The 15,195-nt window shown below is 58.2% G+C and overlaps 1 protein-coding gene across 1 annotated transcript; it reads right to left on the bottom strand.

The window, feature by feature from the left end:
- Window positions 1-502: 502 nt before the first annotated feature.
- Window positions 503-14,865, bottom strand: LOC144955430 (DDB1- and CUL4-associated factor 13-like; the record flags this gene model as incomplete). The annotated part of the gene is given in 8 exon segments (XM_078885647.1): window positions 503-991; window positions 5,302-5,465; window positions 8,349-8,411; window positions 8,414-8,486; window positions 10,667-10,831; window positions 12,063-12,145; window positions 12,742-12,819; window positions 14,662-14,865. Coding segments are annotated over 8 exon segments (918 nt in total), but the record flags the coding sequence as incomplete, so codon positions are not given.
- Window positions 14,866-15,195: the final 330 nt, after the last annotated feature.

The following is a 15,195-nucleotide window of genomic DNA, read 5'->3' as shown; positions in this document are numbered from 1 at the left end:
TGTGTACTGTGTGTGTGTGTATTGTGTGTGTACTGTGTGTGTGTGTACTGTGTGTGTACTGTGTGTGCTGTGTGTGTGTACTGTGTGTGTGTACTGTGTGTGTACTGTGTGTGTGTGTGTACAGTGTGTGTGTACTGTGTGTGTGTACTGTGTGTGTACTGTGTGTGTGTACTGTGTGTGTACTGTGTGTGTGTACTGTGTGTGTACTGTGTGTGTGTACTGTGTGTGTGTACTGTGTGTGTACTGTGTGTGTGTGTACTGTGTGTGTGTACTGTGTGTGTACTGTGTGTGTGTGTACTGTGTGTGTACTGTGTGTGTGTACTGTGTGTGTGTGTACTGTGTGTGTGTACTGTGTGTGTGTACTGTGTGTGTGTACTGTGTGTGTGTACTGTGTGTGTACTGTGTGTGTGTGTGTACTGTGTGTGTGTGTGTACTGTGTGTGTACTGTGTGTGTGTACTGTGTGTGTGTACTGTGTGTGTGTGTGTACTGTGTGTGTGTGTACTGTGTGTGTGTACTGTGTGTGTGTACTGTGTGTGTACTGTGTGTGTGTGTACTGTGTGTGTGTACTGTGTGTGTACTGTGTGTGTACTGTGTGTGTACTGTGTGTGTGTACTGTGTGTGTGTACTGTGTGTGTACTGTGTGTGTACTGTGTGTGTACTGTGTGTGTGTACTGTGTGTGTACTGTGTGTGTGTACTGTGTGTGTGTGTACTGTGTGTGTGTACTGTGTGTGTACTGTGTGTGTGTACTGTGTGTGTGTGTACTGTGTGCGTGTACTGTGTGCGTGTACTGTATGCATGGTGTGTACTGTATGCACTGTATGTACTATGTGTGTGTACTGTGCGTGCACTGTATGCACTGCACTGTATGCACTGTATGCACTGTATGTACAGTGTGCGTGTCCTAGTCAACGGTCGCCACGATGTGTTTCTTGCGCTCCGGGAGGTGCGGGATGGAGTCGGGGCGACTGTGGTGACGTAGATTCCTCTCCCTGTGGGGCGACACACACACAGTGAGTGGGTGGGTGAGTGGGTGGGTGAGTGAGTGAGTGAGTGGGTGGGTGAGTGGGTGGGTGAGTGGGTGGGTGGGTGGGTGGGTGAGTGGGTGGGTGGGTGAGTGAGTGGGTGGGTGGGTGGGTGAGTGAGTGAGTGGGTGGGTGGGTGAGTGGGTGGGTGGGTGAGTGGGTGGGTGGGTGGGTGGGTGAGTGAGTGGGTGGGTGGGTGGGTGAGTGAGTGAGTGGGTGGGTGGGTGAGTGGGTGGGTGAGTGGGTGGGTGAGTGGGTGGGTGAGTGGGTGGGTGGGTGGGTGGGTGAGTGGGTGGGTGGGTGAGTGAGTGGGTGGGTGGGTGGGTGAGTGAGTGAGTGGGTGGGTGGGTGAGTGGGTGGGTGAGTGGGTGGGTGGGTGGGTGAGTGGGTGGGTGGGTGAGTGAGTGGGTGGGTGGGTGGGTGAGTGAGTGAGTGGGTGGGTGGGTGAGTGAGTGAGTGGGTGGGTGAGTGAGTGAGTGGGTGGGTGGGTGGGTGAGTGGGTGGGTGGGTGGGTGAGTGAGTGGGTGGGTGAGTGGGTGAGTGAGTGAGTGAGTGGTGGGTGGGTGGGTGGGTGGGTGAGTGGGTGGGTGGGTGAGTGAGTGGGTGGGTGGGTGAGTGAGTGGGTGGGTGGGTGGGTGGGTGAGTGGTGAGTGGGTGGGTGAGTGAGTGAGTGGGTGGGTGGGTGGGTGAGTGGGTGAGTGGGTGGGTGAGTGGGTGGGTGAGTGGGTGGGTGAGTGGGTGGGTGAGTGGGTGGGTGGGTGGGTGGGTGAGTGGGTGGGTGAGTGGGTGGGTGAGTGGGTGCGTGGGTGAGTGGGTGGGTGAGTGGGTGGGTGAGTGGGTGGGTGGGTGAGTGGGTGGGTGGGTGAGTGGGTGGGTGAGTGGGTGGGTGGGTGAGTGGGTGGGTGCGTGGGTGAGTGGGTGGGTGAGTGGGTGGGTGAGTGGGTGGGTGAGTGGGTGGGTGAGTGAGTGGTGAGTGGGTGAGTGGGTGGGTGAGTGAGTGGTGAGTGGGTGGGTGAGTGGGTGGGTGGGTGAGTGAGTGGTGAGTGGGTGAGTGGGTGGGTGAGTGGTGAGTGGGTGGGTGAGTGGGTGGGTGAGTGAGTGGTGAGTGGGTGAGTGGGTGGGTGAGTGGGTGGGTGGGTGAGTGAGTGGGTGGGTGAGTGGGTGAGTGAGTGGTGAGTGGGTGGGTGAGTGGGTGAGTGGGTGGGTGAGTGGGTGGGTGAGTGGGTGAGTGGGTGAGTGGGTGGGTGAGTGGGTGGGTGGGTGGGTGAGTGGGTGGGCGACTGTGGTGACGTAAATTCCTCTCCCTGTGGGGAGACACGCACACAGTGAGTGGTGAGTGGGTGGGTGAGTGGGTGGGTGGGTGAGTGGGTGGGTGAGTGGGTGAGTGGGTGGGTGGGTGAGTGGGTGGGTGAGTGGGTGGGTGGGTGAGTGGGTGAGTGGGTGAGTAGGTGGGTGAGTGGGTGGGTGGGTGGGTGAGTGGGTGGGTGGGTGAGTGGGTGGGTGGGGTGAGTGGGTGGGTGGGTGGGTGAGTGGGTGAGTGGGTGGGTGAGTGGGTGGGTGGGTGAGTGGGTGGGTGAGTGGGTGGGTGAGTGGGTGAGTGGGTGGGTGAGTGGGTGGGTGAGTGGGTGGGTGAGTGGGTGAGTAGGTGGGTGAGTGGGTGGGTGGGTGAGTGGGTGGGTGAGTGGGTGGGTGGGTGGGTGAGTGGGTGGGTGGGTGAGTGGGTGAGTGGGTGGGTGAGTGGGTGGGTGGGTGAGTGGGTGGGTGAGTGGGTGGGTGAGTGAGTGGTGAGTGGGTGGGTGGGTGGGTGAGTGAGTGGTGAGTGGGTGGGTGAGTGGGTGGGTGGGTGAGTGAGTGGTGAGTGGGTGAGTGGGTGGGTGAGTGGTGAGTGGGTGGGTGAGTGGGTGGGTGAGTGGGTGGGTGAGTGAGTGGTGAGTGGGTGAGTGAGTGGGTGGGTGAGTGGGTGGGTGGGTGAGTGAGTGGGTGGGTGAGTGGGTGGGTGAGTGAGTGGTGAGTGGGTGAGTGAGTGGGTGGGTGAGTGGGTGGGTGGGTGGGTGAGTGAGTGGTGAGTGGGTGAGTGGGTGGGTGAGTGGTGAGTGGGTGGGTGAGTGGGTGGGTGAGTGGGTGGGTGAGTGAGTGGTGAGTGGGTGAGTGAGTGGGTGGGTGAGTGGGTGGGTGGGTGGGTGAGTGAGTGGGTGGGTGAGTGGGTGGGTGAGTGAGTGGTGAGTGGGTGAGTGAGTGGGTGGGTGAGTGGGTGGGTGGGTGGGTGAGTGAGTGGGTGAGTGAGTGGGTGGGTGAGTGGGTGGGTGGGTGGGTGAGTGAGTGGGTGGGTGGGTGGGTGAGTGAGTGGTGAGTGGGTGGGTGAGTGGGTGGGTGAGTGAGTGGTGAGTGGGTGGGTGAGTGGGTGGGTGAGTGGTGAGTGGGTGGGTGAGTGGGTGGGTGAGTGAGTGGTGAGTGGGTGAGTGGGTGGGTGGGTGAGTGGGTGGGTGAGTGGGTGGGTGAGTGGGTGGGTGAGTGGGTGGGTGAGTGGGTGGGTGAGTGGGTGGGTGAGTGGGTGGGTGAGTGGGTGGGTGAGTGGGTGGGTGAGTGGGTGGGTGGGTGAGTGGGTGGGTGAGTGGGTGGGTGAGTGGGTGGGTGGGTGAGTGGGTGGGTGGGCGACTGTGGTGACGTAGATTCCTCTCCCTGTGGGGAGACACGCACAGAGTGAGTGAGTGGTGAGTGTCTCCGTGTGTGTCTGTGAGTGTGTCTCTGTGTGTCTGTGTGTCTGTGTGTGTGTCTCTGTGTGTCTGTGTGTGTCTCTGTGTCTCTGTGTGTCTGTGTGTCTGTGTGTGTCTCTGTGTCTCTGTGTGTCTGTGTGTCTGTGTGTGTCTCTGTGTGTCTGTGTGTCTGTGTGTGTCTCTGTGTGTCTGTGTGTGTCTCTGCGTCTCTGTGTGTATGTGTGTATGTGTGTGTGTCTGTGTGTCTTTGTGTGTCTCTGTGTCTCTGTGTGTATGTGTGTGTGTCTCTGTGTGTCTGTGTGTGTCTCTGTGTATCTCTGTGTCTGTCTCTCCGTGTGTCTCTGTGTGTCTGTGTCTCTCTCTGTGTGTATGTGTCTCTCTCTGTGTCTCTGTGTGTCTGTGTGTGTCTCTGTGTATCTCTGTGTCTGTCTCTCCGTGTGTCTCTGTGTGTCTGTGTCTCTCTCTGTGTGTATGTGTCTCTCTCTGTGTCTCTGTGTGTCTGTGTGTGTCTCTGTGTGTGTCTCTCTCTGTGTGTCTCTGTGTCTCACCTCTTCCTGCGAGCCTCCAACATCACGCGAGCCTCCCGCGTGGCGCTGTGCAGAGTCTGTGGCAGGTGTCGGTGTCTCTGTCTCTGTGTGTGTCTGTGTCTGTGTCTCTGTGTCTCTGTGTGTCTCTGTGTCTCTGTGTCTCTGTGTGTGTGTGTCTCTGTGTCTCTCTGTGTCTCACCTCTTCCTGCGAGCCTCCCTCATGACGCGAGCCTCCCGCGTGGCGCTGTGCAGCGTCTGTGGCAGGTGTCGGTGTCTCTGTCTCTGTGTGTGTCTGTGTCTCTCTCTGTGTCTCTCTCCGTGTGTCTCACCTCTTCCTGCGAGCCTCCCTCATGACGCGAGCCTCCCGCGTGGCGCTGTGCAGCGTCTGTGGCAGGTGTCGGTGTCTCTGTCTCTGTGTGTGTCTGTCTGTGTCTCTCTGTGTGTGTCTCTCTCTGTGTGTCTCTGTGTCTCACCTCTTCCTGCGAGCCTCCAACATGACGCGAGCCTCCCGCGTGGCGCTGTGCAGCGTCTGTGGCAGGTGTCGGTGTCTCTGTCTCTGTGTGTGTCTGTGTCTCTGTGTCTCTCTCTGTGTCTCTCTCCGTGTGTCTCACCTCTTCCTGCGAGCCTCCAACATGACGCGAGCCTCCCGCGTGGCGCTGTGCAGCGTCTGTGGCAGGTGTCGGTGTCTCTGTCTCTGTGTGTGTCTGTGTCTCTGTGTGTGTCTCTCTCTGTGTGTCTCTGTGTCTCACCTCTTCCTGCGAGCCTCCCACATGACGCGAGCCTCCCGCGTGGCGCTGTGCAGCGTCTGTGGCAGGTGTCGGTGTCTCTGTCTCTGTGTGTGTCTGTCTGTGTCTCTGTGTGTGTCTCTCTCTGTGTGTCTCTGTGTCTCACCTCTTCCTGCGAGCCTCCAACATGACGCGAGCCTCCCGCGTGGCGCTGTGCAGCGTCTGTGGCAGGTGTCGGTGTCTCTGTCTCTGTGTGTGTCTGTGTCTGTGTCTCTGTGTCCTCTCTCTGTGTCTCTCTCCGTGTGTCTCACCTCTTCCTGCGAGCCTCCAACATGACGCGAGCCTCCCGCGTGGCGCTGTGCAGCGTCTGTGGCAGGTGTCGGTGTCTCGCGATCCGCTTGACGGCGGGGAAAGAGGCGAAACGCTCCCGCAGGCAGCTGCCGTAGTCCATGGCCGCTCGCTCACGCGGGGAGATCTACAGGGGCGACGTTCAGGCAACGTTCAGGCAACGTTCAGGCGACGTTCGGGCAACGTTCAGGCGACGTTCAGGCGACGTTCGGGACGATGTGAGAAGCTAATTGAGTAGCTTGTTAGCTGAGTGAGTGAGTGGGTGAGTGAGTGAGTGGGTGGGTGAGTGTGTGAGTGGGTGGGTGGGTGTGTGGGTGGGTGAGTGGGTGAGTGGGTGGGTGGGTGGGTGAGTGAGTGGGTGGGTGGGTGGGTGAGTGGGTGGGTGGGTGGGTGTGTGGGTGGGTGGGTGGGTGTGTGGGTGGGTGGGTGGGTGTGTGGGTGGGTGGGTGAGTGGGTGAGTGGGGTGGGTGGGTGGGTGTGTGGGTGGGTGGGTGGGTGTGTGGGTGGGTGGGTGGGTGGGTGTGTGGGTGGGTGGGTGAGTGGGTGGGTGGGTGAGTGAGTGAGTGGGTGGGTGGGTGGGTGAGTGGGTGGGTGGGTGGGTGAGTGGGTGGGTGGGTGAGTGGGTGGGTGGGTGAGTGGGTGTGTGGGTGGGTGGGTGGGGTGTGTGGGTGGGTGGGTGAGTGGGTGAGTGGGTGGGTGGGTGTGTGTGGGTGGGTGGGTGGGTGGGTGAGTGAGTGAGTGAGTGAGTGGGTGGGTGGGTGAGTGGGTGGTGGGTGGGTGGGTGTGTGGGTGGGTGGGTGGGTGGGTGGGTGAGTGGGTGGGTGGGTGGGTGAGTGAGTGAGTGAGTGAATGAGTGGGTGGGTGGGTGGGTGAGTGAGTGAGTGGGTGGGTGGTGGGTGAGTGGGGTGTGTGGGTGGGTGGGTGTGTGGGTGGGTGGGTGGGTGTGTGGGTGGGTGGGTGGGTGGGTGAGTGGGTGGGTGGGGTGGGTAGGTGAGTGAGTGAGTGGGTGGGTGGGTGGGTGGGTGGGTGGGTGAGTGGGTGGGTGGGTGGGTGAGTGGGTGGGTGAGTGGGTGTGTGGGGTGAGTGAGTGGGTGAGTGGGTGAGTGAGTGAGTGGGTGGGTGGGTGGGTGAGTGGGTGGGTGGGTGGGTGGGTGAGTGGGTGGGTGAGTGGGTGAGTGAGTGAGTGGGTGGGTGAGTGGGTGGGTGGGTGAGTGGGTGGGTGGGTGGGTGAGTGAGTGAGTGGGTGAGTGAGTGAGTGGGTGGGTGGGTGGGTGAGTGGGTGGGTGGGTGGGTGAGTGGGGTGGGTGGGTGGGTGAGTGGGTGGGTGGGTGAGTGAGTGGGTGGGTGGGTGGGTGGGTGAGTGAGTGGGTGGGTGGGTGGGTGAGTGGGGTGGGGTGGGTGTGTGGGTGGGTGGGTGGGTGAGTGAGTGGGTGAGTGGGTGAGTGAGTGGGTGGGTGGGGTGGGTGAGTGGGGTGGGTGGGTGGGTGAGTGGGTGGGTGTGTGGGTGAGTGAGTGAGTGAGGTGGGTGGGTGGGTGGGTGAGTGGGTGGGTGGGTGGGTGAGTGGGTGGGTGGGGTGGGTGTGTGGGTGAGTGAGTGGGGGGGGGGTGGGTGAGGGGGTGGGTGGGTGGGTGGGTGGTGGGTGGGTGGGTGGGTGGGTGAGTGGGTGGGTGAGTGGGTGGGTGAGTGGGTGTGTGGGTGAGTGAGTGGGGTGGGTGGGTGGGTAGGTGAGTGGATGGGTGAGTGGGTGTGTGGGGTGAGTGGGTGGGTGAGTGAGTGGGTGGGTGGGGTGAGTGAGTGAGTGAGTGGGTGGGTGGGTGAGTGAGTGAGTGGCTGAGTGAGTGGTGGTGGTGGTGGGTGAGTGAGTGTGTAGGTGAGTGACTGAGTGGGTGAGTGAGTGGCTGAGTGAGTGAGTGGTGAGTGAGTGAGTAGTGAGTGAGTGGGTGAGTGAGTGAGTGAGTGGGTGACTGAGTGACTGAGTGACTGAGTGAGTGGGTGACTGAGTGAGTGACTGAGTGAGTGAATGAGTGGCTGAGTGAGTGGCTGAGTGAGTGGCTGAGTGAGTGAGTGAGTGGGTGACTGAGTGAGTGACTGAGTGAGTGAGTGAGTGGCTGAGTGAAGTGAGTGGCTGAGTGAGTGAGTGGCTGAGTGTGTAGGTGAATGAGTGAGTGAGTGGTCACCACTCCGAGCTTGTGAGAGGCGTCTGCTTTCCACACTCGAATGTTCATCTCGTCCGAGTGGTGAGTGAGTGGGTGGGTGAGTAGCTGAGTGGGTGGGTGAGTAGCTGAGTGAGTGGCTGAGTGGTGAGTGAGTGGGTGAGTGGGTGAGTGGGTGAGTGAGTGAGTGAGTAGCTGAGTGAGTGGCTGAGTGGGTGAGTGAGTGGGTGAGTGGGTGAGTGAGTGAGTGGGTGAGTAAGTGAGTGAGTGGGTGAGTGAGTGAGTGGGTGGCTGAGTGAGTGGGTGAGTGAGTGGCTGAGTGGGTGAGTGGGTGAGTGGAGTGAGTGAGTGGGTGAGTGAGTGAGTAGCTGAGTGAGTGGCTGAGTGGGTGAGTGAGTGGCTGAGTGAGTGAGTGAGTGGGTGAGTGGGTGAGTGAGTGAGTGGGTGAGTGAGTGAGTAGCTGAGTGAGTGGCTGAGTGGGTGAGTGAGTGGCTGAGTGAGTGAGTGGGTGAGTGGGTGAGTGAGTGAGTGGGTGAGTGAGTGAGTAGCTGAGTGAGTGGCTGAGTGGGTGAGTGAGTGACTGAGTGAGTGAGTGAGTGGGTGAGTGAGTGAGTGGCTGAGTGAGTGACTGAGTGAGTGAGTGAGTGGGTGAGTGAGTGAGTGAGTTGTCACCACTCCGAGCTTGTGAGAGGCGTCTGCTTTCCACACTCGAATGTTCATCTCGTCTGAGTGGTGAGTGAGTGAGTGGGTGACTGAGTGACTGAGTGAGTGGCTGAGTGAGTGGCTGAGTGAGTGAGTGGCTGAGTGTGTAGGTGAGTGACTGAGTGGGTGAGTGAGTGAGTGAGTGAGTGGTCACCACTCCGAGCTTGTGAGAGGCGTCTGCTTTCCACACTCGAATGTTCATCTCGTCCCGAGGCGCCCCAACAGGAACTTGGAGTCGAGGGACCATCGCACAGCCACCACACGCTGCATCCGCTTCGCGTGGTAGACCTCACTAGCACACACACACACAGTTACACACACACAGTGACACACACACACAGACACACACACACAGACACACACACAGACACACACACACACAGACACACACACACACAGTCACACACACACACACACAGACACACACACACACAGTGACACACACACACAGACACACACACACAGACACACACACACACACAGTTACACACACAGACACACACACACACAGTCACACACACACACACACAGACACAGTTACACACACACAGTGACACACACACACAGACACACACACACAGACACACACACACACAGACACACACACACACAGTCACACACACACACACACACAGACACACACACACACAGTGACACACACACACAGACACACACACACACACAGACACACACACACACACAGTTACACACACAGACACACACACACACAGTCACACACACACACACACAGACACACACACACAGTGACACACACACACAGTGACACACACACACAGACACACACACACAGACACACACACACACAGACACACACACAGACACACACAGTTACACACACACACACAGTTACACACAGACACACACACACAGTTACACACACACAGTGACACACACAGTGACACACACACAGACACACAGACACACACACACAGACACACACAGACACACACACACACAGACACACACACACACACAGACACACACACAGACATACACACAGACACACACACAGACATACACACAGACACACACACAGACATACACACATACACAGACACACACAGATAGACACATATACATACACACACACAGACACACACACAGACACATACACAGAGACACACAGAGACACACACAGTGAGTGAGTGGGTGAGCGAGTGAGTGGGTGAGTGAGTGGGTGGATGAGTAGGTGAGTGGGTGAGTGAGTGACTGAGTGAGTGGGTGAGTGGGTGGTGTGAGCGAGTGAGCGGGTGAGTGAGTGGGTGGCTGAGTGAGTGGGTGGGTGAGTGAGTGGGTGAGTGACTGAGTGAGTGGGTGGGTGAGTGTGTGAGTGAGTGAGTGAGTGGGTGAGTGAGTGAGTGAGTGGGAGAGTGGGTGAGTGAGTGGGTGAGTGAGTGGGTGAGTGAGTGGGTGAGTGACTGAGTGTGTGAGTGTGTGAGTGAGTGAGCGAGTGAGGGAGTGAGTGACTGAGTGAGTGACTGAGTGAGTGATTGACTGGGTGAGTAAGTGGGTGAGTGACTGAGTGAGTGATTGAGTGAGTGAGTGGCTGAGTGAGTGACTGAATGAGTGACTGAGTGGTGAGTGAGTGAGTTGGTGAGTGAGCTGGTGAGTGAGCTGGTGAGTGACTGAGTGAGTGGCTGAGTGAGTCGGTGAGTGAGCTGGTGAGGTGGTGAGTGAGCTGGTGAGGTGGTGAGTGAGTGATTGACTGGGTGAGTAAGTGGGTGAGTGACTGAGTGAGTGATTGAGTGAGTGGCTGAATGAGTGGCTGAGTGAGTGAGTGGGTGGCTGAGTGAGTGAGTGGGTGAGTGAGCAGGTGAGTGGCTGAGTGACTGAGTGAGTGAGCTGGTGAGTGAGTGACTGAGTGACTGAGTGAGTGAGTGAGCTGGTGAGTGAGCTGGTGAGTGAGTGAGTGAGTTGGTGAGTGAGTGAGGTGGTGAGTGAGTGGGTGAGTGACTGAGTGAGTGACTGAGTGGGCTGAGTGGGTGAGTGAGTGAGTGAGTGACTGAGTAACTGAGTGAGTGAGTGAGTGGCTGAGTGGGTGAGTGAGTGAGCTGGTGAGTGAGTAGGTGGTGAGGCTACTGACCAGCTGTGTCCCTGGCCGGCGTTGAACTCCCGGAGCGTGCGGTCGAATGAGGCGCTCACGAAGCGGGTGACTGAGTGGGTGACTGAGTGGGTGAGGTGAGGCGAGTGAGTGAGTGAGTGGGTGAGTGAGTGAGCTGGTGAGTGAGTGAGTTGGTGAGTGAGTAGGTGGTGAGGCTACTGACCAGCTGTGTCCCTGGCCCGCGTTGAACTCCCGGAGCGTGCGGTCGAATGAGGCGCTCACGAAGCGGGTGACTGAGTGGGTGAGCGGCTGAGTGGCTGAGTGAGTGAGTGAGCGAGTGACTGAGTGACTGAGTGAGCGAGTGAGTGAGTGAGCTGGTGAGTGAGTGAGTAGGTGGTGAGTCTACTGACCAGCTGTGTCCCTGGCCCGCGTTGAACTCCCGGAGCGTGCGGTCGAACGAGGCGCTCACGAAGCGGGTCCCCGTGGGGCAGAAGTTGACGTCAAGAACGGCGCCCACGTGGCCCGTGTGCACACACGTGGCACACGTGAGGTCACGCATGTCCCAACTGTACAGGCTACGCACACACACACACGTGGCACACGTGAGGTCACGCATGTCCCAACTGTACAGGCTACGCACACACACACACGTGGCACACGTGAGGTCACGCATGTCCCAACTGTACAGGCTACGCACACACACACACGTGGCACACGTGAGGTCACGCATGTCCCAACTGTACAGGCTACGCACACACACACACGTGGCACACGTGAGGTCACGCATGTCCCAACTGTACAGGCTACGCACACACGCACACGTGGCACACGTGAGGTCACGCATGTCCCAACTGTACAGGCTACATAGACAGTGAGAGACACACACAGTGACACACACACACACACAGTGACACACACACAGTGACACACACACACAGTGACACACACACACAGTGACACACACAGTGACACACACAGTGATACACACACAGTGACACACACACACACACAGTGACACACACACACAGTGACACACACACACAGTGACACACAGTGACACACACACAGTGACACACACACACAGTGAGAGAGACACACAGTGACACACACACAGTGACACACACACACAGTGACACACACACACAGTGACACACACACACAGTGACACACACACACAGTGACACACACACACAGTGACACACACAGTGACACACACACAGTGACACACACACACAGTGTGATACACACACAGTGACACACACACACAGTGACACACACACACAGTGACACACACACACAGTGTGACACACACACACAGTGACACACACAGTGACACACACACACAGTGACACACACACACAGTGACACACACACACAGTGTGACACACACACAGTGACACACACACAGTGACACACACACACAGTGACACACACACAGTGACACACACACACACAGTGACACACACACAGTGTGACACACACACAGTGACACACACACAGTGACACACACACAGACACACAGAGAGAGAGAGACACAGTGACACACAAAGATCAAAGATCCCCCGTGTAGCCTTAACAGACTGTGTCTGTGTGTGTCTGTGTGTGTGTGTGTGTCTGTGTGTCTGTGTGTGTGTGTGTGTCTGTGTGTGGTGTGTGTCTCTGTGTGTGTGTCTCTGTGTGTGTGTGTGTCTCTGTGTGTGTGTGTGTCTCTGTGTGTGTGTCTCTGTGTGTGTGTCTCTGTGTGTGTGTCTCTGTGTGTGTGTCTCTGTGTGTGTGTCTGTGTGTGTGTCTGTGTGTGTGTCTCACCTGTGATCTTCATTGGCCACTGTGAAGCTGGAAGGCACCATGGGATTCCACGCTACGGAGTTACTCCTCATCGCCATGATCACCTGCACACACACACACACACACAGACACACACACAGACACACACAGACACACACACACACAGACACACACACACACACAGTCACACACACACACAGACACACACACACACACACAGACACACACACACACACACACAGACACACACAGACACACACACACACACAGACACACACAGACACACACACACACACACACAGACACACACACACACACACAGACACACACACACACAGACACACACACACACACAGACACACGCACACACAGACACACACACACACACACACGCACACAGACACACACACAGAGACACACACAGTCACACACACAGACACACACACAGACACACACACAGACACACACACACGCACACAGACACACATAAACAGTTACACCCACGGTGTAGTCTGTGTGTGTGTAGTGTGCTGTGTAATGTAGTGCAGTGTACAGTGCAGTGTAGTGTGTAGTGTACAGTGCAGTGTACAGTGCAGTGTACAGTACAGTGTAGTGTACAGTGTAGTGTAAAGTGCAGTGTACAGTGCAGTGTACAGTGTAGTGTGCAGTGTAGTGTACAGTGTAGTGTACAGTGTGTCACCTTCTTGAGCGGCGTTGGGCTGCGCAAGTCGTACAGTACGATGTTGCGGTCGGAAGCACAGCTCGCCAGAATGTCCGTCTGCGGTGAGACACGGGGAGACACGGTGAGAGACACGGGAGAGACACGGTGAGACAGGGTGAGAGACACGGGGAGACAGGGTGAGAGACACGGGGAGAGACACGGTGAGACACGGGGAGAGACACGGTGAGACAGGGTGAGAGACACGGGGAGACAGGGTGAGAGACACGGGGAGACAGGGTGAGAGACACGGGGAGACAGGGTGAGAGACACGGGGAGACAGGGTGAGAGACACGGGGAGAGACACGGTGAGACACGGGGAGAGACACGGTGAGACAGGGTGAGAGACACGGGGAGACAGGGTGAGAGACACGGGGAGGACAGGGTGAGAGACACGGGGAGACAGGGTGAGAGACACGGTGAGACAGGGTGAGAGACACGGGGAGAGACACGGTGAGACACGGGGAGAGACACGGTGAGACACGGGGAGAGACACGGTGAGACAGGGTGAGAGACACGGGGAAAGACACGGTGAGACAGGGTGAGAGACACGGGGAGACAGGGTGAGAGACACGGTGAGAGACACGGTGAGAGACACGGTGAGAGACACGGGAGAGAGACACGGGGAGAGAGACACGGGGAGAGAGACACGGGGAGAGAGACACGGGGAGACACGGTGAGAGAGACATGGGGAGACACGATGAGAGACACGGGGAGAGACACGGTGAGAGAGACATGGGGAGACACGATGAGAGACACGGGGAGACAGGGTGAGAGAGAGAGACACGGTGAGAGACACGGGAGAGACACGGGGAGAGAGACACGGAGAGAGAGACACGGGAGAGAGACACGGAGAGAGAGACACGGAGAGAGAGACACAGAGAGAGAGACACGGGGAGAGAGACACGGGGAGAGAGACATGGGGAGAGAGAGAGACACAGGGAGAGAGAGAGACATGGGGAGAGACACGGGAGAGACACGGGGAGAGAGAGACACGGGGAGAGAGACACGGTTAGAGAGACACGCAGAGAGAGACAAGGGGAGAGAGACACAGAGAGAGAGACACGGGGAGAGAGACACGGGGAGAGAGACAAGGGGAGAGAGACACGGGGAAAGAGACACGGGGAGAGACACGGGGAGAGAGAGAAACGGGGAGACACGGTGAGAGACACGGGGAGATAGGGTGAGAGAGAGAGACACACGGGGAGAGAGAGAGACACGGGGAGAGACACGGGGAGAGACACGGGGAGAGAGAGACACGGGGAGAGAGACACGGGGAGAGAGAGAGACACGGGGAGAGACACGGGGAGAGACACGGGGAGAGAGAGACACGGGGAGAGAGACACGGTTAGAGAGACACGGGGAGAGAGACACGGGGAGAGAGACACGGGGAGAGAGACACGGGGAGAGAGACACGGGGAGAGAGAGAGACACGGGGAGAGAGACACGGGGAGAGAGACACGGGGAGAGAGACACGGGGAGAGAGACACGGGGAGAGAGACACGGGGAGAGAGAGAGACACGGGGAGAGAGACACGGGGAGAGAGACACGGGGAGAGAGACACGGGGAGAGAGACACGGGGAGAGAGACACGGGGAGAGAGACACGGGGAGAGAGACACGGCGAGAGACACACAGGGAGAGAGACACGGGGAGAGAGACACGGGGAGAGAGACACGGGGAGAGAGACACGGGGAGAGAGACACGGGGAGAGAGACACGGGGAGAGAGACACGGGGAGAGAGACACGGGGAGACAGCATCTCTACGGGGTCTCTATAGGATCTCTATAGGATCTCTACGGGGTCTATAGGATCTCTACGGGGTCTCTATAGGATCTCTACGGGGTCTCTACAGGTCTATAGGACCTCTATAGGATCTCTACGGGATCTCTATAGGATCTCACCTCTACGGGATTGAAGCGGACGCAGGTGACGCTGTCGCTGCCCCAGCTGTAGGACCTCAACGGGGTCGAGCGGAGCTCGCTCCACACCTCCACCACTCCACCACCTCCACCACCTCCACCTCTACCTCCACCACCACCTCCACCTCCTCCACAAGTGGTGAAGATGTCCTGAGACCAGTGGCAGTCCACCCCAGCGAAGGTTCCCTTCACACGCAGAGGGCGAGTGGGTGAGTGGGTGAGTGGGTGGGTGAGTGGGTGAGTGGGTGAGTGAGTGGGTGGGTGGGTGAGTGGGTGAGTGGGTGAGTGGTGGGTGAGTGGGTGAGTGAGTGGGTGAGTGGGTGAGTGGGTGGGTGGGTGAGTGGGTGAGTGGGTGGGTGGGTGAGTGGGTGGGTGAGTGAGTGAGTGGGTGAGTGAGTGGGTGAGTGGGTGAGTGGGTGGGTGAGTGAGTGGGTGAGTGAGTGAGTGAGTGGGTGAGTGGGTGAGTGAGTGGGTGAGTGGGTGAGTGGGTGAGTGGGTGGGTGAGTGAGTGGGTGA

The sequence above is a fragment of the Lampetra fluviatilis genome, unplaced genomic scaffold (genome assembly GCF_964198595.1).
Source record: "Lampetra fluviatilis unplaced genomic scaffold, kcLamFluv1.1 SCAFFOLD_300, whole genome shotgun sequence".
In the NCBI taxonomy this organism is placed as follows: domain Eukaryota; kingdom Metazoa; phylum Chordata; class Hyperoartia; order Petromyzontiformes; family Petromyzontidae; genus Lampetra; species Lampetra fluviatilis.
Note: the sequence above shows the minus strand (reverse complement) of the source record. Positions and strands in the feature narration are given on the sequence as shown.